This window comes from Amyelois transitella, chromosome 15 (assembly GCF_032362555.1).
Source record: "Amyelois transitella isolate CPQ chromosome 15, ilAmyTran1.1, whole genome shotgun sequence".
In the NCBI taxonomy this organism is placed as follows: Eukaryota; Metazoa; Arthropoda; class Insecta; order Lepidoptera; family Pyralidae; genus Amyelois; species Amyelois transitella.
Window position 1 is genome coordinate 8,739,043 of NC_083518.1, and position 24,579 is coordinate 8,763,621.

General features: G+C 35.6%; 1 protein-coding gene across 2 annotated transcripts; it reads right to left on the reverse strand.

Annotated features, from left to right (window-relative positions):
• Positions 1-1,458: 1,458 nt before the first annotated feature.
• Positions 1,459-23,425, reverse strand: LOC106139788 (microtubule-associated tumor suppressor 1 homolog). 2 transcript variants are annotated; one of them, XM_060948155.1, is made up of 22 exons: positions 23,226-23,425; positions 22,097-22,208; positions 21,451-21,598; positions 20,215-20,353; positions 19,277-19,594; positions 17,454-17,658; positions 16,369-16,631; positions 15,510-15,699; positions 14,413-15,313; positions 13,574-13,751; positions 12,855-13,012; positions 11,996-12,157; positions 11,363-11,463; positions 10,254-10,431; positions 9,366-9,480; positions 8,885-8,956; positions 8,067-8,136; positions 7,243-7,376; positions 5,964-6,118; positions 3,451-3,607; positions 2,737-2,801; positions 1,459-2,339 (listed from the first exon to the last, which is right to left on the reverse strand). In XM_060948155.1, the coding sequence occupies exons 1-22, from the start codon at positions 23,290-23,292 to the stop codon at positions 2,253-2,255; spliced, it is 3,975 nt and encodes a 1,324-aa protein (XP_060804138.1). In that variant the 5' UTR covers positions 23,293-23,425; the 3' UTR covers positions 1,459-2,252. The 2 variants fall into 2 exon arrangements, with proteins under 2 accessions (XP_060804138.1, XP_060804140.1); XM_060948157.1 differs by lacking the exons at positions 1,459-2,339; positions 5,964-6,118.
• Positions 23,426-24,579: the final 1,154 nt, after the last annotated feature.

The window sequence follows — 24,579 nt, forward strand, 5'->3', positions numbered from 1 at the left end:
CACAAAATTAATATTCCGAGTTTTTTTTTTTAGTTTTCACTACTACTAATAAAATTCTTCGACGTAATGTCAACAGCACATCAACCAACACAAATTAACTGCAAATTCGCCAGGGTAACTTGATATGCGGTTGACTGTACGTCTAGTGCAAAAAACTAAAAATTGCATAGCAAATGTTAACGATGTGATGTGACTTTGAATTCAACAATTCATTCATTTCATAATTCATAAACCCTAATCACGTTTATATCCCTTGCGGGGTAGACAGAGCCAGCAGTCTTGAAATACTGCCAGACCATGTTCAGCTGTATATAATTAATGAGAGCTGTATAGGCTTAATGGTAGAATTGAGATTGAATTTAAGAATAAAACTTAAAAAAATCCTACTTCTTTCTAAAACCGACCAAGAGACCCACATCAATAAATTAATTAAACGTCATATTGTCTTAGAACTTATAAATCACGTATTTATAACTAATTAATAGTATAAATGCACTTTTTGAGAGACATCTAACACAAACTAGCTAGCATAGCACGACAAAGAAGGATAGATCAAAGATAACTGAAACTATAGAAAAGCACTTGGCAACAAAAAAAAACATTTTTTGAGTCTACAGAAAAATTTTGCTACTTTTTTAATAAATAATTCTTCTTTCCTAATTCTTCTCCAAAATTAAAACTGTATTTCAACACAGATACATAACGTGACTCCGAATTTGACGTTATGTCATAATTATTTATTTGTGTAACAAAATCTTCATAGCTCACTGAATCCAACGCAATAACCTAATAATATTATAGAACAGTGGAGATATCAAGTAACTTGCCATAATTTCAGTTAATTTGCCAACCCATATCACTAAGATCACCACATTGAAACCTTAAAGGAATGTTTGTGCGAAAGACCACTAAAATAGATTTCTCATGTAAAGTAGCTATATAATTTGCCCCAATATTGCATTTGTGGAAAATAAATTTTTACATAGATTGTAGGTATTTGTGGAAAATGATTTTTTTTAAATTTTTCATTTCATATAAGTTGTGTTGCCCGCTACATTTCGGGCTTCATCTCGCTTTTGACGTTACATGTTATAGCAAAAAAAAAACTTTTATATTTTCAATATTGGATTAGGCATTTGCCTTCCATCTCACCTGATGGTAAGTGACCATGAAAATTGCCAAATACTGTAAGAGGTGTACTACTACCGTTGTATTTTTGGCGTAAATAAATAAATAAACAAATAAATAAAACTACTTATTCCTCCTTATTCTTCTCGGACTTATGGCTTGTCTTTTAGTGTTCGTTCTGCTCAGCTTTGGAATAACCTCCCACAAGATACGAGATCTGCTCTGAACCTTAGTTCTTTTAAATCACTTATCAAAAGACTGTGTTCTGATGCATCTAACAATTGAGTGTACTTATAAATATGTAAGTTTATATATATATATATATATATTATTTATGTATGTTTATCTTTAATTAGATATGTAGAAATTTATTGTTTATTTTACTGCATCTCAATGCTTTTTATGTGCGTTGCCTTTTAATTATGGATTTTCCTTTATATTTTGGTTGACTGGAAGAAATCCCATTGGGGATAAGTCCGCCATTGTACATATTCTTCTAAATCCAATAACTGTTTTGCAATTTGTTTTATTTATTTTTATGTGCAATAAAGAGTTTACAAACAAACAAACAAACAATAAATGAAGACGAAGATGTTACATGCCTATCTAACAGATAACGATTTATTTTACTTTTGAATGTTCGCGGTCAGTACTTGTCCGGAAACATAAAATGGCTGCCTGAAACGCATCACCCAATTCAAGAATTTTTATTTCAAGAATTGAAAGATTTTCACAAAATATATAGCCACTTTACACGAGTCCGTATCATAATTTTCGACAAAATTTATAATTTCAGCATTACAATACTAGTACATATGATGATATTACTTCATTTACATTTTATTATTTATTTAGATGCAAAATACAACAAAAGTTTAAACTAAATCGTTGGACACAAAAATTACAATGTTCTCTTAGTTAAAATTTGAAGAATAACAATATTTCTAATTAATCAAGTCAACTTACTACTTTATAAAATTCTGGTTAATCTTAACCATGGAACTTGTACAACAAAAGTTTAATAACTTTTCACTAGTAAATAAATAATTAATTCATCCTTAAAACTGGGATAATAAAAGTAAATCATACATACTAGTATCTTGTATGGCCGCCATAATAATGATTTAAGGTGCAGCTTGTAACCACGCCCTCAAACCTCTGGCCCTTTCTGCGACACCGCCGTCGGAGTTGTCGTGAACCGTTGCTTCCGGCTGAAAAAAAAAATAAAGATATCAAACCTCATACAAAAACTAAGCTTCACTGTTTTAAAATTAATCTGTTGGCTGCAAATAACTCAAGTCCGGAAAGTCTTAACAAACCTGACTGGATTCGTAATTAAATTGTACTGATTTATACTTAATATATACTGACATAAATACATATGATCACGTCTATATCCAGTCTAGAAAAGACTGATTAGCCACGTTCAACTGTTAGGCTTAATGATAGAATTGAGATTCAAATAGTGACATTTTATCGCCTAGAAGAAGAATCCCAAACTTAAAAACCTATCCCTTAGACGACTTTTACAACATTCATGGTCAAGTGATGGCGTGATCAGATCCTATTGTCAATTTAATTATTAAAAACATTGTAATGATAGCTCACCGCTGACAATGTCATTCTAGTTTGCGATGTAGTTGCTGGATTGTAGGAGCTGGTCTCAGGGGATGCTGGAATTAACAATTAAAATTAAAAATAACATAATTAGGGCGGAAGGGTTAAAAAAAACCTGACAAGTGCGCGTCAAGACTTAATTCTATAAAAAAAGCGTGTATTGTATGGGAGCCCTTCCTTTAATAATTACTTTTTTTTTATTTAATTATTTGTTTTGTAACATAAATAAATGAATAAATATATACGAGACAAATTACACTGATTGAGTTAGCCTCGAAGTAAATTCGAGACTTGTGTTACGAGATACTAACTCAATGATACTATTATTTGATAAAAAAAAAATACTTATGTAGATAAACATCCAAGACCCAGGTCAATCAGAAAAAGCTTTTATCACGACCTGGCCGAGATTCGAACCCGGGACCTCCGGTGTCACAGACAAGCGTATTACCGCTGCGCCACAGAGGCCGATAACTACAACTAAATAATATTTTTTTAACATATGTATCTGTTACGAACTCCTTAGAGTGTTCCGAACTCCTTTGTAAAGGACAAACATTTTGTAAGTAAAATTGTAAGAAAAATAAATGACAGTCTGTTTTGAGCGTGCATCATCTTTTCTTTGCCAGCGTAATTATTTTATTATTTTCAGCATATTTCCTATATTTTGGTCCTTCGAGCCGGATATTTTTTTTAAATAGGTACCTGTGTGAGGTCTCCTTGCGTCCAGGGCCCGCCAGATGTCCCTGACGTCAGCGTGTAGGGCTCGCAGCGACCGCAACACGGCGCCCCCCGCTTCCGCTTCGGCGGCCGCTTCGCTTTCCGACGAAGCCGAACTTGTCGCTTCTTGGGTGCATGGCGTCTGGTAAATAATGTTATATATTAAGTTAGTTAGGGCTGAAAAGAAGATTTTTATAAAGAGGGTCTTAAAATTTTTCTCACAAGGCTTTTGAATTTGTGGAGAAAAGTTAATTAAAAATTACATTTAACTTGTAATTAGCATTAAGCAAATCTTTGGACGGCTGTCGATAATGATGGCTACCGATTTAGTATACAGTTCAGAATAGAATTAAAGTGGCCTTAAACTAATGTATTAATGATCCCTTAAGCGAATTGATGTTCTAAGGTGGCAAGCGAGTGTGACAACTTAGCCAAACCTTTACAAAGAATGTAAAGAATCATTTACATGTTCCCTTTCATAAACTCCAAGCTTTGAATGCATTCCGGAATAAACTTGAGATAATTTGCAACAGTCACTACAGATAAATATAACAAAATCAAAATACCAACATAAAACAACAGAGAGAAATAATACCTGATGATCTGAAAATAAATCCTGCTGAACCCTTAAAAATGAAAACAAAATCAACTAACAATACCAAAAATTTGAAGATGTTGTTTTAAAAAGCAAAGTCAAAAAAAAGTGCACGTTTTTAGAAATCGTTGGAAATTATAAAACGAAGAAGACGAAGATAAAATGATAGCAAAATCAATTTATGATTGCATCTTAAAACGTAATCCAAGAAGCAATAGAAGAATAACTAAAATTGACAACAAAATTTAAAAATACACAATAAAATTTAATCCATATAATCGCATTAAAAATAGCACCGACATTAAGCATAAAGAAATTGAAAACACGCATTTAAAAAAAATCTATAAAATATTTCGAGAAATAATCCAAAAATTTAAATTTCGAAAGCAGAACCAAGGACAGAAATTTGAACCACCAAATCAAAATTCGAAGCTTACGAACATTAATATCGACCCTAAAAATCATAATGCTAAAACCGCCAACATTTGAAAAAGGAACAACGAAAGCAGAACATAATAATTCAAACTAGAAACGCGCGGTGTTCTAAAGAACCTGTATGATGGTTGGGGGTTGAGAATCGGCCAATCGGTGCAAAGCCCGCTCGATGTGACGCAGCCGTATCTCCTTCTCGCCCAATAAGGCACGAGCTCTGTGTAACGCCACCTCTAGTTCGGTGGCTTCGCGTTCCTCCTAACGCATAAGAAGAACACAAAAAGAAGATTAAAACCATAACGTTCATTCATATTTTTCAATCCCTTTTTTTATCAAGTGGGTTTTATTGCCCGTTTTGTGGTGGTATTCTCAATGTGGTGGAATGGAATGATGCCCTTAAAATGTCAAGATACACTGACTACTGACTAGGCTGGGCCCGACACACATACATTTGTCGAATGTTAAATATTATTGTCTTGTGTCCAAATAAAGAGTGGTGTGATTTGTCAAATGTCACACTATAATAAGTATCATAGTGTCTTGTAAGTGACACAGTGTGTATTAGGGTTTGTGACGTATAGTCTCACCTGCCTGCCCTGTAACCAGCTAGTTTCTCATTACTGGTAAGAGCAGAGTCCAAATAATGTTTGATGAGGTGGTCTGTCAAATTTTACTGTCTAGTGCCCAAAAAAGTGTGTGGGGAGTGGATGTGTCGCCAGGAGTATCCCAGCGTGTATCGAATCAGGTCAGATTGTTCAACGCAGTTGATAACCATGATTGTCATATCTTTTGATTTCACAACAACGTCAAAAACACTATTAAATTACGTCAAATAAATCTTTTGGTTTCGCAACATTGGTTGACGTCAACTAAATTATTTTAAAACTAAGTTTACTGCCGCTTCCAAAGTGTCAGTGTAGAAGAAGCGGTTACAAACGGCCCTGTTCTGCGGTTACTGAATTTACCTGTATACAGGGTGACTTTTAATTGAACTGCATAAATTTAACTGTTAAGTGTACTCGTCTAAAGGATATTTAAAAACGTTAAAAGAAAAATATCGGTTCATATTCCAGAAAGTACAAAAAAATAAAAGACGATCCTAAATACGTCATATCACCCCGACGGCGGAAAAGCGACGTGTAAGATTCAGAGGTCAACGACACAATTCATTCAGCTGAGCGATCTCGACAACTCTGTACTTTACTTGATGTTGATACTAGAAAAATAATTTATTTTTCTGACATTTATTTACATGTTTAGTTTTAATTTCTTTTAGTAGTATTGGTCTTTAATAAAGCGTGTGACGTAGTTTTTGAGGGTTTTTTAAATGTGAAAATGATGACGTGTAATTTAAATAAAAATAGGCTCAAACGGCTCAGAAGCATGGGTACAGTCTATGTTTAAAAGGATGCAGTTGTTTTAAATGTCACCCTGTATATTTTAAGTAATGTCTTATAGTGTGTAGACCGACCTGCCCCCCGCGCGCGGGCAGGCGGTCGCGCGCCTGCGCGGCGGCGGCGCGGCGCCGGCGCAGGGCCGCGCGCGCGCGCCGCACGCCCTCGCGCTCCACCAGCGCGCGGTGCCGCACGAACTCCACCTCGGCCGTGTCCGCTGTCGACACTGCCCCTATATATATACATACATACATTAAATCACGCCTCTTTCCCGGAGGGGTAGGCAGAGACTACCTCTTTCCACTTGCCACGATCTCTGCATATTTCCTTCGCTTCATCCACATTCATAACTCTCTTCATGCAAGATATACAATATACATATATATATATATATATATTATACTAGAGGCCGCCCGCGACTTCGTCCGCATGGAAACTCTATCAATCCCGCGGAAACTCCGGGATATAAAGTAGCCTATATGTTATTCTGGGTCCTCAGCTACCCAAACATACCAAATTTCATCATAATCGGTTCAGTATTAATTTTTCCGTGAATGAGTAACAAACATCCATACTGACATGCTCAGAAACTTTCGTATTTATAATATTAGCGTATAAATAATATTAAAATATTTTTTTTTTTTTTATTAATAAAACCAACAGCATAACACTCGGTAATTACAATGTTACAAGTCAATAATAGGTTTCCCTTACTTTTACCATATTACGATGCTTGTACGCTTATTAACTTATACACATATTATATTAATTAAATAATAATTGTCTTCGGTTATTTACACAGGTTGTATTTCATATTATTAAGTAGGTAGTGATTAATCTTACAACATGAATAATTTTACAGAGTTTAAATATTATAAACGGTATAACAAAACAATCATAACGTAACGGTCAAAGACACGCATACATATGTATGCATGTATCCGTTATGTTTTGTTTGTTTCCTTATCATCAAATAGAAAAATAATCCAAACATTGCAAGATAGTATTTTACCCACAAGACTCTCCCATATACATATGTACATATAGTCACGTCTATATCCCTTGCGAGGCAGACAGAGCCGATCAGTCTTGGAAAGACTGATCGGCCACGTTCAGCTATATGGTTTAATGATAGAATTGAGATCCAAATAGTGACAGGTTGCCAGCCCATTGCCTAAAAAAAGAATCCCAAGTTTGTAAGCCTATCCCTTAGTCGCCTTTTGCGACATCCATGGGAAAGAGATAGAGTGATCCTATTCTTTTTTTGTCTTGGTGCCGGGAACCACACGGCTCCCCTCCCTGTTTCAATTTGTATAAAAAGAGGCCAAACAACTATTATAAAATGTGATTACTCACCTATTTCTCCAAATGGATATCTGAGACTATAGGAAGGTTGGCACGCCAGATCAGGAAATTGGTCTTCCAGATCGTCCAATTTTCGCAACTGCTGCCTGAGCGCTTCCAAAGGGCTAGACCAGCCTTCGCCTCGTCTATAAAAGGTTATTAAAATATAATTTTCGCATTTTAACCCTGGTGAATAGCCCGGGGTTTTAATATCCATCGAAAATAGATAGAACCACATGGCATTTAAGAATTTATCAAATCTAAAGTATATTTGTTTGTGTGTTTGTAAACTCTTTATTGCACATAAAAATAAATAAAACAAATTACAAAACAGTTATTGGATTTAGAAGAATATGTATAATGGCGGACTTATCCCCAATGGGATTTCTTCCAGTCAACCAAAAAATTGTTTGTAAATTTACACATACATATATGTACATTGTTCTGTGCTTTTTAGATTGGTATTGGATTCAAATTAGATTATAAGATTAAAATTATAAAGATCAACATAAAAATTAACAACACAATTTAAAAGAAAATATACCTAAAACAAAAAAAACACTAACTGGTAGTATTGAGGCATTAAAAAACAAACTTTCAAACGGAAAGGCAGTGTATTCTAATATTTTTTTCGAGAATATTGAAACAAAACGAGAGAAAATATGTTTTATATAAAAAACTGAAAAAAATGAATAGACTTTATTTGCTTCTGATAAGGGTTTACAAAAGGTGTAGCACAAAACATATTGCCTTCTAGTCAGCCATTAAAAATAGCATGAAAATATTATAATATTACACATAAGTCAAATACATCACACTCTTACTAAAGTACTAACTTGGGAGAGTAGTTGAGTCGCGACGTTGACGCAGATTTTAATCTTGTGAAGCACCTTCTTCGACCGTGACCTAAAATGATTGAGAAATTAAGTACATACATACAAATAATTACGTCTACATCTCTCGCGGGGTTGACAGAACTAACAATCTTGAAAGAGTGATAGGTCACGTTCAGCTGTTTGGCTTAATGATAGAAATGTAATACAAATAGTGACAGGTTGCTATCCCATCACTAAAAAGACGAATACAAAGTTTATAAGCCTATCCCTTACTCGCCTTTTACAGCATCCATGGGAAAAAGATGGAATAGTCCTATTCTTATTTCTATAGGTGCCGGGAACCACACGGCACGAATAACTATAGTTTCCATGAATAAAAGTAAAATTTATCAGTTATTTTTCAATCTGTCTGGTGATACGCGAGATAACCTCTGACGTACACGCAAACTCAAATAATGCCTATTCACTCTTGTCTAACAAGTACCAAAACTGTTGAAAAACTGTCTATCTATCTTTAAAATTTAAACAAAATCGGTCTAGCGTAACAATATTTTTTTTTATTAGTGAAGACCTGTAATTGGCTCTTAAATGTATAATTGAAAATCTAATGATTGTATAACTTGCTGTTGGTCATCCAAATATATAAAATAAAATAAAAATAAAATATTCCAGCAGTTTTTGTCTTTATAAAGCATTACATCATATTATGACATTTATATCTTTATTATCAAAAAACTTTGACTGTCGGCTCTGTCAACCCCGCAAGGGATATATACGTGATTATATGTATGTATATATGTATTATCAAAAAAAATTACCATTGACACTTTCTTTAGGTTTCTCATCCGCTGTGGTTGCATCCGAAGAATCTTGGCAGTCTGTTGTAGCACCTGGAACAACAGTCAAGTTACGAGAATCACATTGTATTGTAAATCAAATTAACTGTCGAAAAAGATAATATAAACTACATACATACGTCATAAAATTAATACATAAACAACATAATATTTTATGCTATACTCCATTATAGAGGCCGCCCGCGACGTCATAACGTAACAATGAATCCCGCGGGAACTCCGTGATAATTGTGTACCTAAATACTAAATTTTATCGTAATCGGTTCAGCGGTATTAGCTTGAAAGAGTAACAAACATCCACATATACACATACTCACAAACTTTCGCATTTACAGTATTAGTAGAATTACTAAGATGATGCACAAAATTATTTAAAAAAAGATACTCTCTTTTCAAATAGCAATAACTTTATGACGTCACAATCCCTAAACCATAGACTCACCAGTTTCTCTATGAGTGTCCCGCGCTCGTCTCCTTCTCTCTGGTTCTCTGAAAGCGACGGTAGTTTTCCTTTGCTTCACAGCTGACGCCTGTGAAGTGTCTGCTGATGTCACAGTCTGAAAATTAAGTGAAATTAGATCTTAAATTGTTTTTTTTTAACGTCTATAATCGTGCAGTACAACCACGTTTATATGTTATTCTTCCTCCTGGCTTTAGTCCCGGTTGAATCCTTATCACTCTGGAGAGGAGCCCGGGGTATGCCTTTGACCATGGATCTTGGATTGGGTGAGTCAGGTTTTAACACGAAGTGACTCCTCCGCAACATTTGCAGGTAAACCTGACTCACATTGGATCGATCATGGTTACAAATACAGTTGCCTGAATGTGCAGGTTTCCTCACGATGTTTGCCCTCACCGTTAGAGCATCGATTAATATTCAAACTAACGTACATAACTTTGAAAAAAAAAGTGCCGCGCGGTTCCCGGCACCAATACAAAAAAAGAATAGGACCACTCCATCTCTTTCCCATGAATGTCGTAAAAGGCGACTAAGGGATAGGCTTACAAACTTGGGAGTCTTTTTTAGGCGATGGGTTAGCAACCTGCCACTATTTCAATCTCAATTCTATCATTTAGCTAAATAGCTGAACGTGGTCATACGGCTGTTGGCTCTGTCTATCCCGCAAGGGATATAGACGTTAACATATGTATGTATGTAACTTTGAAAATAGTCATTGGCCGAGGTGGAATTCGAAACTGCCTTCATGCGCATTACGCATTTCATCAGAAAGGGTGACATGAGAGTGGTCCTACACTTATTCTATTGGCGCCGGGAACCACACGGCACTCATATCTGTGTTTAAAGCTAGAACAAATGAAATCCACTAACATTAGCCCTCCCTGCCTTCCAATCGTCGTTATTATTGTCGTATTTATGCGCGCTCTCTGACAACGAGGTCTCGTTGTCACACTTCACGCCCGGATTATTGTTCACCGGACCCGGACCTCGGACCCTGGGCTCTGGTTCTACCACAGCGCTCACTGATATCTCGTTTGCTTCTTTACATCTGCCAAATAAAAATTTCATATTTATCTGATATATACTATATATAAAATTTATGGTCACGTCTATATCCCTTGCGGGGTAGACAGAGTCAACAGTCTTTAAAAGACTGACTAAATACTAATTTATCTGATATTGTGGTTAGAAATGGATGATGATGATGATGATGGACGGCGGAAGGGGGGTGTGTAGACTGTGCTTACAGACTTCCAAAAGTATAATGTGTATGGCTCCAAAAGTGTATAACAAGATACTTAAAGAACATAAAGACGTTAACATAATATTATTAAAGAAGAAATTGCAATAATTCTTAATTGGAAAATATAATTATAATGTAAATGAATTCCGCTCTGAGAAACTTTAATGATGCTTTTTTTTCACTTGTGACAGGTTTTATTTCATATAATGTATACCAAATTGAATAATTTTGACTAAGTAATTTGCATGTGAAATCACATTATGTTGTCATTATTATGTAACACTATTTTAATTTTGACATCTTAAATACATTTATATGTTATGCACAATGTATCTTTTAATAGAAATTGTGAATGTAGGGGGAACTGTTTATTAAGGCGATAGGCTTGCAACCTGTCACTATCTCTAATTAGCCATCATTGTCATCTGATAAAACGAGACTTTTCGCGACTGTTGTCTATTCCTTGCACTCCATCTCTTTCCCACGGATGTCGTAAAACTAGCCAAAGGGACAGGCTTATAAACTTAAGATTCTTTTAAGTGCACCAGCAACCTGGCACCATTTCTCTTAATCTCAACTCTATCATTGAGCGCTGAACGTGACCTATCAATCTTTTCAAGTCAGTTGGCTCTGGATACCCCGCAAGGGATATAGACTCGATTATATGTATGTATGTTTATTACAACATAATCTTGAATGTAAAACACATTCTATCGGTTTTTACAAAATACAGTACCTTTCCAATGACTGCGTGGCTTTGTGCGAGTTAGATTTTTCCGTTTCTGAACCGGTGGTCATGCTCATTTCCCGCCTTTTATTGCGTCGCTCTATGGACATCTGTCAATTAAAAAAAAAATATGTCACATAATGTTATCAATGTGGCCAAAATCCTGTTCCTTGCAGTATTTTCGCGCTTTCTTCTTGTAATTAGGTAAACTCGTAACTATAAATACTAAGAAAGACAAGTTATGAACTTATGAATGTGGATGAAGCGAAAGAAGTGTGCAGGGATCATGGCAAGTGGAAAGATGTGGTCTCTGCCTACCCCTTCGGGAAAGATGTGTGATTTATGTATGTATGTAAAAAAGACAAAAGTTCATTCACAATATTCTCCCAAGAAAAAAATGTGTATCAAATAACGATTTGCCGAGTATCGAATAGTAAGTATTCCACTAAATTCCAAATAATATAATAAATGTACGTATGTATTGAAAATATATATGTTTGTTTAACTAATCACATTTCATTTAACAGATTTCGATGATACTTTAAACAAATATAGTTCAAATATTTGAAAAATTAGCTTCATTTTTTTAATTCAATCAACGGCAATTTCAATTCAAAGCGTTCTACTGACGAAATTTATTACCTTTACGTCGTGTTTCAACCGGGCATATTTTTGTTTCAAACAGCGGTATTTCTCAGCCAATTCCCTGTCTTCCTGGTTTCTTCCCGACGCGGCCCTCTCGTTGGCCAGACGAGCTCGTAACTCTTCCAAATGACATGCGTGTTGTGTTCTTAAACGCTCCACCTGATGGAAAAAAAAACACTAAATTATTATATAAATTTACAAACAAACACATGATCCCGTCTATATCCCTTGCGGGGAAAACAGAGCCAACAGTCTTGATAATACAAAATTAGTTCCTATATCGGGCATGGCACGCGCGACACTGTTTTTATCGCGCGACAACCTATCGCTGTTTCGCCTTTTATTACGATGGGAAAAGAGACAGCGATAGTTTATCTGTTAGGTATGCTGCCCTCCAGGTTCCATGTTTTACCTTTCACTATACAAAAATTGGCTTAAAGAGATTGCTTAGCGATAAGTCCGCCTATGCTCAACATATTCATAATGTATGTTTCTACTATATATAATAATAATAATTTACTATAATACCATTGATACTATTATGCCACACCCAGATTGCGCTCTGTGAACTTTAGATCCGTGGTTGCCCGATGCGCAACTAGCAGTCGACGCAGATTTTTGTGACTCCTACCCTACATAGTTCCTTATTCTAATTTTTGTTTTATATACGCTCGCTGTCTTGCTATACTTATGATGTATATTGTTAGTTTCTCAGTAAGTGAATTGTTAATTCTTTATGAGGAAATAAAGTTCCTTAAACCAAAAATGTAATTCTTTATGAGCAATAAATATAATTCATATTTGTATACAAGGCCCGTACATTCATCGATCTTTTCACACAATCACATCAACTAACCTCAGCTCTATAATCGTGTTTGAGGTCATTCAACCTGGCGCTGTGTTCGTCTCGCAGCGAATCCGCGTTCGCCCGATGTTCGTCCGCCATCCGCGCACGTTCGCGATTCCACGACGCGTGTAATTGTTCGCGAACGTCCGACAGGGCGCGTTCGTTCTCTGTATAAAAAAAAACACAAAGAATATATAAATACAAATATAGCCTATATATCCCTTGCGGGGCAGACAGAGCTAACAGACAAGTCGAGGCCATGTTCAGCTGTTGTGGATTCATGATGGAATTAGATTTAAATAGTCACTAACATTAAAAATTATAAGGAGGCGTTATGTAGCGGGAGCGATGATTCGGCTCGACCGCCACCAAAGGGAAGATCTTCCGCCAGGCTAGGCGTTATGCCCGGGGAACCGCGCGACAGACAATGTTTATTTGGAGGTTGTATATAATTATGCTCCAATCCGTGAAATCTTTGCTCGCTGTTTTTGACTGATATTTTATTTTTGGGACTTGTGGCGTGACATTGGTGTCGCCACAAATATAATATACAGATGAACATTAAGTCCGCCGCAATTGTGCTACACATTTGTATTTTGTAAAATAAAGGTTATATACCTAAATAAACAAAATAATAAACATCCAAGACCCAGGCCAAACGGAGAAAGTTCTTTTGTCACTGAATTCATACTTAAAAAAAATATTAACACTTTCTCAAACACACTCACCAATCTCCAGATGCTGTCTCAACTCGGTCAATCTCCTGCTATACTCCTCTCTCAATTTGGCCATGTCCTCAGCGTGCTGCCTTTCGGATGCGTCCGCCTCTCGTTTGTAACGATCTTCTATCTCTTGCAAAGACATCTGAAGGGTCTTTTGGTGGTTTTGTTCGACTGATAATAAGGCCTGTAAACAGTTAAATGTTACGTAAATACATATAATTATTTTGTAAATATAGATCTTTTAAATGCAAAAAAAAAAAATACACAATAATCACGTTTTTATCCCTTACGGGGTGGACAGAGCCGACAGTTTCGAGAATACTGAAAGGCCACGTTCAGCTGTATGGCTCAATGATGGAATTGAGATTCAAATAGTGACAGGTTACTAGCCCATCGCCTAAAAGAAAAATCTCAAGTTTATAAGCCTATCCCTTATTCACTTTTTCGACATCCATGGGAAGGAGATGGAGTGGTCCAATTATAAAGTGATAGTTATTTAGTTTATATTAAGAATATGAAGTTAATATTAAAAATATTAACAAATATGATTAAAACTAGGTTAGGTTGAAATACTAGATATCTATAATATGTTAACCAAACCTAGATAATTTGACGAGGTTTTTACACAAAAAATCTGAGCTCCACAAGCTATTCTAAATGTTTTGTTAAAAACATAGGAAGCCAATAAAAAAAAGTAACACTAATCTCAAAAAAGGCTTAAGACAAAATACTAGGTTTTTTCAGAGTTGATTACATAACAAACTATGTACATATGTATCGAAAGAACGTCCTATAAAAATTGTGTATAAACCAAAAATAAATATTAAATCTATTATCTATCTTACCTCTTCCAATTCCTTGCGATGTCTCTCAGCCTGCTCCGTCAACCTAAATCTCTTTTCCGTCAAAAACTTCTCCTCAGCTACCTTCAACTCTTCTTGCAACTCCATTCTCATTCTCCTCTCCTTAGTCGCCCACTCCACCCTTATCCCCTCCAACTCTTTCTGCAAAGACAACTCTAATCTTCTCCTTTCATCGGCCTTATTCCTCTCAAACATATCTCTATTCCCCATATCAGGAATCAAAGGAGAATTAATCGGCTTCTCATCTTGAGTTTCAAATTGATATACAACAACCACATTATCAGAACTGGATTTCCCTTGAGATATAATAACTCCGTCCAATCTAGGACTTGTTAAAGTTTTACCTAAACTCGTAGCCGATTCGGAAGATTTAATTTGTGGTGCTATAACAGCTTTATTCAGAGGTTTGAAGGTAGACATAGGACTCCAAGGCTTCCCAAAATCTCTTGGGGAACGTAAATCGGATGTGTACGAAGGTGTTGGTGATATTCTATGAATATTTGCTTTATCTTTTGGACTTTCAAAGCTTTTAGACTCTTCTTTTTGTTGACTTTTGGCATCTATTTGTGGTTTTTTTGAAAATTCTAATTTAGGAACTTTAATTTGAGGTATGATTAAATCTGTTTTGGCTTTGTGATTAGATACAGATGTTTTTGATTCATCTGATGACTCAGTATCAGTATTTTTAATGTCTTTCGTTTCATTTTCTTCATTTTCATCTGGATCATCATTTAGTTCTTTAGGTTTTACTTCGTTTGACTCGTCAAGGTCGTTTAGGTCTAAATTTGCAAACTCTCTGTCTGGAGAATCTATTGACGTTTCAGATTCGATGCTCTCCATTAGGTTTATCGATATTTTGTTTTTTAGAGGGATCATTGGGGACCTGAAACATAACACAACTTAGCAAAACCTAAGTTCTAGTCCAAAGAAGACTGTCAAGTTATTTCTGTTCCAATTTTTAACCAATCACGTCTAAAATAAACCAACAACAAAAATAATATGTAAATGCACTTTGGAAATTATTTCGATTCATCCAAATGTATAACATTTATCAGCTATTTTCTACAAAACCAACATACCTAGGTCTCTTATCTTTATCAACCGGCTCCTCCAGATTGATCGGGGAGGTCTCAATGTCTCTGGGACGGACTAAGTCGGATATTTTCTGGAAGTTCTTCTGGAACAGATCCGGTTTGATGTAGTCGGCGGCGGGCGGGCGCACCACGCGGCGCCGGGGCGAAGCGCCTCTGCTGTCGCGGGATTCACTATCTGAAATATATTTAAAAATATAAACAGGACATATTAATTTAATCTAAATCTAAATCAAAGTAAGTTCGAAGCTGTGTAATGAGATACAAACTCAACTTATATACTCATTGTATACTTTATACATACATACATATAATCAACAAGCCAACAGTCTTGAAAAGACTGATAAGCCACGTTCAGCTGTTTGGCTTTATGATGGAATTGAGATTCAAATAGTGTATATATAGCAACCTGTATACTTTATTTATATTTATAATAAATACTTAAATAGAAAAGTATACAGTTATTTTTGAGATTGTTGGCTGTGTCTACCCCGCATGGGATAGGGAAGACATTATATGTATTAATAACGTGATTATATTGTATGCATGTATAGGAAAAGATCTAAGCCAATCCGGGGACAATATGAACCCATCCCAGACCGGACTGTAGGCGATTTAGTTATACTCGTAATTTGTCAACATGATTCCTTTTATACTATTCTTAAGTATAATTTCTATTACTATATTCTTAAAATGGATAATTGTTTCATCATTTGGGATGTGGCAATTCCAAATAAACTTTCTCCTCTCAACTAGTACACAGTTCTCTAACTACTTCGCCTTTGACTTTTGACTTTATTTAAGACTTATTTAGGCACAAACACTAAGGAACCAAAAACACACTTACCAACAGAATCTTTCTCCGAAACCGACAAGCTTTTCTCCTTCGGGCTTTCAACCACCGGTCTCGGAGGTAACGGGGGTCGAGTTACCAGAGGAGATAATACTATAGAGGGACAAGGCACAGGGGGTGAAATTATTGGGGGCGAGAGGACGGCAGGGGACGAGATGGGGGCAGCACTGATGATGGAACTCTGCCCGTCATTTTGTTCCGACGAGGAGTTGGAGCCGGGACTTATTGTCGTCTCCGGATTGTTCTCCAGTTTGAATCTGTAAAATTGATGTTTATTTATTTATCACTACATAGTATAAAACAAAGTCGCTATTTTAGTCTGTTTGTCTGTATGGTTAAATCTTTAAAATTACGCAACGGATTTTGATGCGGTTTTTTGTAACAGGTAGAGAGATTCAAGAGGAAGGTTTTTATGTATAATTTTTTCCGAATTTTGCACCCGTGCGAAGCCGGGGCGGGTCGCTAGTTTTATTATATGGTAAAGGCACACCAACAGTATACATACAATACATCGTTTTATAGGAATAAATAAATAGAAACCCCTACACCCGTAGCGTGGATGGCGCGACGCCGTGTATATCGCGCAAAAAACTATCGCTGTTTCACTTTTTATTATGAAGTGAAACGGGACAGCAGTTATTTTTAGAGCTATAAAAACAGCCTCGAGGCGCTGCAAAGCTAGTCAAAACGGCCACGCAAACACTGTTATCAAGATAAAGGAATCAAATGAAGTGTCATATCTATTTGTAAAACTTTTGTAATTTTTATATTTAAACAACTTAAAATACATGTGTCAACTGTCGCTTTATAAGGCTTATATTTCATTTTGTTTGCTGGTTGATTTTTTTTAATTTACAATTCAATTGACGCGCTCAGCCATTAGCAGCGAAGAATCTAAATCGCGCAAACAAAGATTTTACGGATCGGATTATAAATACAATCTTCGACTCAACATTGTCTGTCGCGCGGTTCCCCAGGCATAACACTTAGCCTGGCGGAAGATCTTCCCTTTGATGGCGGTCGAGCCGAATCATCGCTCCCGCTATAATCTTAATTTTTTCTTAGTAACTTAAACTCACCTAACACTCTTTCTGTCCTCATCAAAACTGGACACAGCTCTCTGCTTCACATTCTCAACTCTCTTCAATACGGTATCACTCGGTTTCTCTCTCAATATCCCTTTTGGGGGGTCGCTCTTGGTCAAAGAGTCTAAAGGTAAAGATTTGTCTGTGTCAGGACTAGGGAGGTCTGATTTGCAAGCCCTTAGAAACATACTGCCTTTGCCTGGAATAAAAATCAACGTTTTGAATGTAAATAAATTTAAAAAAATATATTTCTTTAAAATTGGTTGAGAATTGTAAATTGTTCATCAGTAAATCTTGCTCTCATCATTCTTAGATTTTCCTTAAAACTTTGATTGCTTTTGTAACCTCGAAAAAAGTTAAGGACAGCATGTATGGGAGAAAGAAATTATTTAATTTGCACACCTGTAATCTTTTGACACTTTAATTTGACTTGATTTCACAAAGTTTTTACAGTCTAGTTCCACACTGAAAATAGGCTATTTGACAAAGTTCTAAAAACTATCTTAGGGTATTTATTTGTTTATAAGGAGCCCTACAAAAATACTTTTCTGCCTTTATTACAGCTATTTTATTAAAAAATCGAAAAAGAAAATGAAATATTCAAATATGCCGCCAAAACGCGACTTTTAGCAATATGGCGGCCATGGCATGCAGTGACGTAAATTTCGTGTAAATATCATACAAAGCTTGTTGGTGTTTCGAAAAGTTTTGATTTTCTCTTGTTTTATTTAACTTGTGCCACGTCATATGTGTGAAAATTATTAAAATGAGTTCCTATAAATGTTGTGCCGTGCCTCAATGCACTAATACAACAATAAAATCTCCTACGAAACTGTTTTTTTCTATGCCGATGGATTTGAATATTCGTAAGAAGTGGTTTCAGATCATGATCTCAGATCAGTGGTTACCAAGATATACTTACATTGATGTTTTCACATTCCTCAGTTCGGCAGCATAGAAATCTGAATTGTCTTTGAAGAAGACAATCCAGATTTCTTCTTCCAACCATTATTGCGTCCACTTTTGGTAGGTTTCAACTGTCAGCTTTCGCGGAATTGGTTTCCATTATTAAATACCTATGTTATCTGAGTAAACCTGAGCGATCAAACACTTATAAAATCTTGAAAAATAATAGCGAACACTAAGGAACGGTACGATCCACAGTCTGTTTATGGATAATTGACGTCATAATAGAAATAGCCAATCACGTTCGTTTTTAGTCACGTGACAGCTGCATATAAAAACCTAATTTTCTGAGACGGATTTTGTTTAAATAATGCAATATTTTTATCTCGCGTTATTACAAATCGCTCCACAAAAATAATATTAAGACTGATGACATAAAAGAAATGTATATTTTTAATACAGTCAAATAGCCTATAGTATAACTAGTGACGTCACGACATCTCTACGCAACAAGTCACAACAGCAAATCTCACGACGCTGTCAACCAATAACAGCGAAGAGTCTAAAACGCGCAAGCAAAGATTTCACCTCCGACACAACATCGTCTGTCGCGCGGTTCCCCAGGCATAACACCTAGCCTAGCGGAAGATCTTCCCTTTGGTGGCGGTCGAGCCATAATCATCGCTCCCGCTACAGTCACAATTTACAATCACTACATAGTATAAAACAAAGTCGCTATTTTAGTCTGTTTGTCTGTATGCTTAAATCTTTAAAATTACGCAACAGATTTTGATGCGGTTTTTTGTAACAGGTAGAGTGATTCAAGAGGAAGGTTTTTATGTATAATTTTTTCCGAATTTTGCACCCGTGCGAAGCCGGGGCGGGTCGCTAGTTACTTATAAAACACTCACCCGTCAAAGGCAGTCCCTTTTCAACCTTAGCCGCTGCCAAAAATGGACTAAAATTCTCCTCCTCAGGGCTATTCAGCACATGCATTTTCAGATCTATAATCTCGGACTGTTGTTTGAACAACATTTTGGGTCTTTCGTAATTCTGACGACTCAACAAATCCCTATCGGACGTGTTTCTTAAAAGTGGTTTATTGGATAATGGGCTGTCGGCGCTTCTTCTTAAAGGTGATATTCGCAAATCACTTAGTTTCTTATCTAGTCTTGCTAAAGGCGCGAGCGGTGGCCGCCCCAGTGGTGTAAGTCGTTTTAGTCCAGGCACTAGAAACATACATATATATGGTCACGTCCATATCCCTTGCGGGGTAGACAGAGCCAACAGTCTTGAAAAGACTGAATGGCCACGTTCAGCTATTTTGCTTAATGATAGAATTGAGAGTCAAATAGTGACAGGTTGCTGGCCATCGACTAAAAAAAGAAACCCAAGTTTGTAAGCCTATCCCTTAGTCGCCTTTTTCGACATCCGTGGGAAAGAGATGGAGTGGTCCTATTCTTTTTTGTATTGAAGCCGGGAACCACACGGCCATATATATATGTATGTATGTTTCTTCTAATATACACACACGTATATTAGAAGAAACATACATTAAATACATATAATCACGTCTATATTCCTTGCGGGGTAGACAAAACCGACATTCTTGAAAAGACTGACAGCTAAGCTAGTCAATTGATTGAATTGAGACAGAGAGTTAATTGATCAAATAGTGACAGGTTGCTAGCCCATTGCCTAAAGGAAGAATATCAAGTTTATTAGCCTATCTCTAAGTCGCTCTTCACGACATTCACGGGAAAGAGATGGAGTAGTCCTATTTTTTTTTTTTTATTAAAAACGTTTTACAATAAAATCCAGCCAGTTGATCAAAGTAGAAACAACTTACCTTTCCCAACGTTTGAAGATGCATTATCCTTGACATCTGTTTGATTCTCACTGTCTGTTGAAAGGTCATCATCATCACTCTCCACTTTGGTCTCCACACGCTCGAGCTGTTTGGTGTTTTCCTCAAATGTGAGCAGTTCCTATTAACATAAAAATTTGTTTATTTTATATATATTTATTTATTTACTAATTTATGTACACAGAAAACATCTAGACTGATAATCACAAGAAACAAAATACATACATACATATGGTCACGTCTATATCCCTTGCGGGGTAGACAGAGCCAGCAGTCTTGAAGTACTGAATGGCCACGTTCAGCTATTTGGCTTAATGATAGAATTGAGAAAAAAAAATATTAATTATGAAATCTCTTCCAGCAGACCCGAGATAGGAGACATGATGGAAAAGGTGTCAGGCGTGTACCTACTCCACTCACACAAATAATTATAGATATACATAAACAATTGCATAAATAAAATATTATGAAATACATATACATGTAAACACCAAATAATAAACTTACATAAATTATATACCTACAATAGATACTAAATTAGAAAGGCTTGGAGAGGTAGGTAATAATTTATGTACATGAAAAAAAAATATTTAGGCTAAGTAGAAACTTTTTACAAGGGCACTACTCATTTCTGAAGAAATTACTTTCAGTAAGCCCGCGACAGGAAAATGTGAAGAAAGACTTGAAGAAAGGCTTGTAAATATATTAATAAGATATTTACCTAAAACATACTAACTTATAATAACTTTGTTATTCATATAAAGAACAACGTTTATTACTAACAATCATACATACATACATACATACATAAAATCACGCCTCTTTCCCGGAGGGGTAGGCAGAGACTACCTCTTTCCACTTGCCACGATCTCTGCATATTTCCTTACCTAGATGAAGCGTCATCCACATTCATAACTCTCTTCATGCAGGCTCCGCGGTTTCGGGTACTTTTGACCTGACCCTTTACCAGGACGTCCTTAATTTGATTATATGTATAAACATTAGTTTGAATACTAACCAATGTTCTCACAGTGAGGGAAAACATCGTGAGGAAACCTGCCTTCACATTCAGGCAACTGAATGTGTAACCATGATTAGTTGTTAGGTTCCCAAACAAAATAAAAAACAAAAAACAAAAAAGTTTTTAACAGAAAAGAAATTAAAAAAAAAAAAAACAAAATTAAAAAAAAGAATGACTGGTAATTAGGGGAAAATTACCTGAACCGAGGCACAGGTGTCATCTTGCACAGACGCGTCCCGCGCCTTCTTCACGAGCTCTCTGTACACATTGTCTAACGGGTGCTCCCACTGAGTCTTCTTAGTTTCCTCATTGTAGTAATAATGTGTGCCGAGTTTCTCATCGTAACTACGAAAAAAAAACTTTACTTCAAATGAAATGTTCCAATATCCACTTGTGTCAGATCTTACTTTGTTTAAAATATAACTAAGTATGTCATTGTGTTGTTTACAGATTTTTTAAATAGAAACACTGCATATCTTGCCATTGATGTCGTAAAAGGCGACTAAGGGATAGGCTTATAAACTTGGTATTTCTCTTGAATGTAATAGGCTAGCAACCTGTCACTATCTCAATTCCATCAGAAGGTCATACAGCCGAATTTCACATTTCTTTCAAGACTGTTCAATTCAAAGATAATGTCTACCCAGCAAGAGATATAGACTAATTATAAGTATGTATGCAAGTTGAATGAACAAAAGAAGATAAACATGCCCAATCACATATAAATGTCACAAATAAATCTTTTGTTTCTTAATGATAAGTAAAAAAAAACTTTGCCTTAAAAATATTTCTTTTCAATAAAATTTCATAGTCAACAAATTTCAATGGGAACTAGAATCTTACTATGCTTTCCATGGTGGTGGCAGTGCTTGCATGAGCCCATCTTTAGCAAGCGGTAGCAGATGACTCTCGCTCTCCGGATCAATACCCAATTGTTGGGCATAATCAGATATTTCTGCAAAATTATATAAATTTACTAACTTGTAATTTACAACCTTAGTTTACTTCTTACATCACTGGACTTTTTCAGGACTACTTTCTCTTGTCATAAAAAGGGACTTAGGTATAGTGGCTAATAAACTTGGGATTTTTTTTTTGGCGATGGCTAACAACCTGTCACTTTTTGAATCCCAATTTCATCTTTTAGCTATACAGCTGAGTGTTTGCCTTTCAATCTTTTCAAGACTTGGCTATATTTACTGTGTAAGGGATAAAGACATGTCATATGTCTGTATATACATATGTTACTAGCTCAGAAAATACATAAACTTAAATAATCAACCTCTTTCTCAAGCCCATACACATTAGGCCGATAAAGTTGGCACACACATTCATTAGATCTTGAATGTACACATATGACTTTCAATAATCAATACCAACCAATCAACTAGAAAACTGTATTTGTTGACACGGTATGTATGAAGGTTCTAAGGACTCTGCCTCTAGGCAGAAACAATTTATTTTTTCTAATATTATCTAATCTAATCTTCTAATAAGTCATATAAATCTGAAGGTTTGTTAAAAGGATATGTGGATGTTTGTTACTCTTTCACGCAAAAGCTTCTGAACAGATTTTGATGAAATTTGCACATAGAAAATATAACCAGGAATAACACATACTACGAATTTGCTACTATCTTACTTTTTGTCATAATAGAAAATACTTATAATTTTTTTTATCAATTAATAACTAAAATCTGTTGTACCAATTTTCAAAATTTAGGCACAGAGATACACTACATTTTTAGGAGTAACAGAAACTACTTTTTTTATAAATATTTATACATTCACCCAGGAAGAAGAAAGAAGGGCGAAATTCTAGTTGACGAAGAAATTAAATATTATAGTACTAAAATGAGTACTGAAAAGAAATAAATCATGCAATAGCTCTAAGTACTTTGTTTATTTTATACACTGGCTTAGATCGCTAGTGTATTCTCATAATAATAATTAAAATTAAAATTTTACGGACCTTCGGCAGATGGTTGGCTATTTTCATCGAATATTTCACGGCATACCACTGCTGAAGTTGAACTCATATTGGGTTTTCATATTCTAATATCCTTCAAAGGAACTCCAAGTGTGGTAGTTCAAATAAATTTGGCCTATCAATAAAATCATTATCACTTGCGAACCGGAGAAGCTTCGAAGGAAAAATTCGCTCTCCAGAAAGAAAAGCTGAAAACTAATCTGACATACATGACAGTGACACAATGTGGCAGTTAGTAGTGCTTTACCCCAATATTTTTGGTTCAAGGAATTTAAAGTAGGAGAAAATAAATTTAAAGTAAACATACATACATACATATAATCACGTCTATATCCCTTGCGGGGTAGACAGAGCCAACAGTCTTGTAAAGACTGATAGGCCACGTTCAGCTAAATTAAATTAAATTTAAAGTAAAATAAATAAATTAAGGTATAATATATTCAACTTGATATGGATCCAGAAAGTATCTCTTCATGCAAGTTCGGCGGTTTCGGGTACTCTTGACCTGACCCTTTACCAGGACGTCATTAATTTGATCAAGATACGTTCATCAACCTTTCCCTCCTTACTCTCCTTGTATATCTGCTTACTCAACCAGCTTTCATTCATCCTCTCCACATGACCAAACCATCTTAACATACCTTTTTTATTGTTGTAACAACATCTTCTTTCACATCACAACATTCCCTTTTCACGCTGTTTCTTATCCGGTCACTCAATTTCACATCGATCATACTCCTTAACGCTCTCATTTCCACTGCATTTATTCTGCTTTCGTGCTTCTTTTGACATACCCAACTTTCACTCCAATTCGAGCACAGCAATTCGAGCCTTTTTGGACAGTTTCTGACTTCTCATAATGGCATGCAAAACTTCATTCACCCGCGCCTTTCTATACAAACTGTAAATGTTGACAATAAACATTAGTTTTTGGCAGTCTGTCGTATGTTGGGCGCGAAGTCTTATTATAAATTCAATTTTTAACCCCCGACTGAAAAATAAAAGGTGTATTTGATGTTATTATCTTCTATCATTCAACCATTAATGATAGGTCTTTTATTCAACGCTTTATAAAAGAGACAGTTGGCAATACTAATTTGCAATGCAAATCCGTGATTTCAATAGGCTATTTGACTGTATTAAAAATATACATTTCTTTTATGTCATCAGTCTTAATATTATTTTTTTGGAGCGATTTGTAATAACACGAGATAAAAATATTGCATTATTTTAACAAAATCCGTCTCAGAAAATTAGGTATTTTTATGCAGCTGTCACGTGACTAAAAACGAACGTGATTGGCTATTTCTATTATGACGTCAATTATCCATAAACA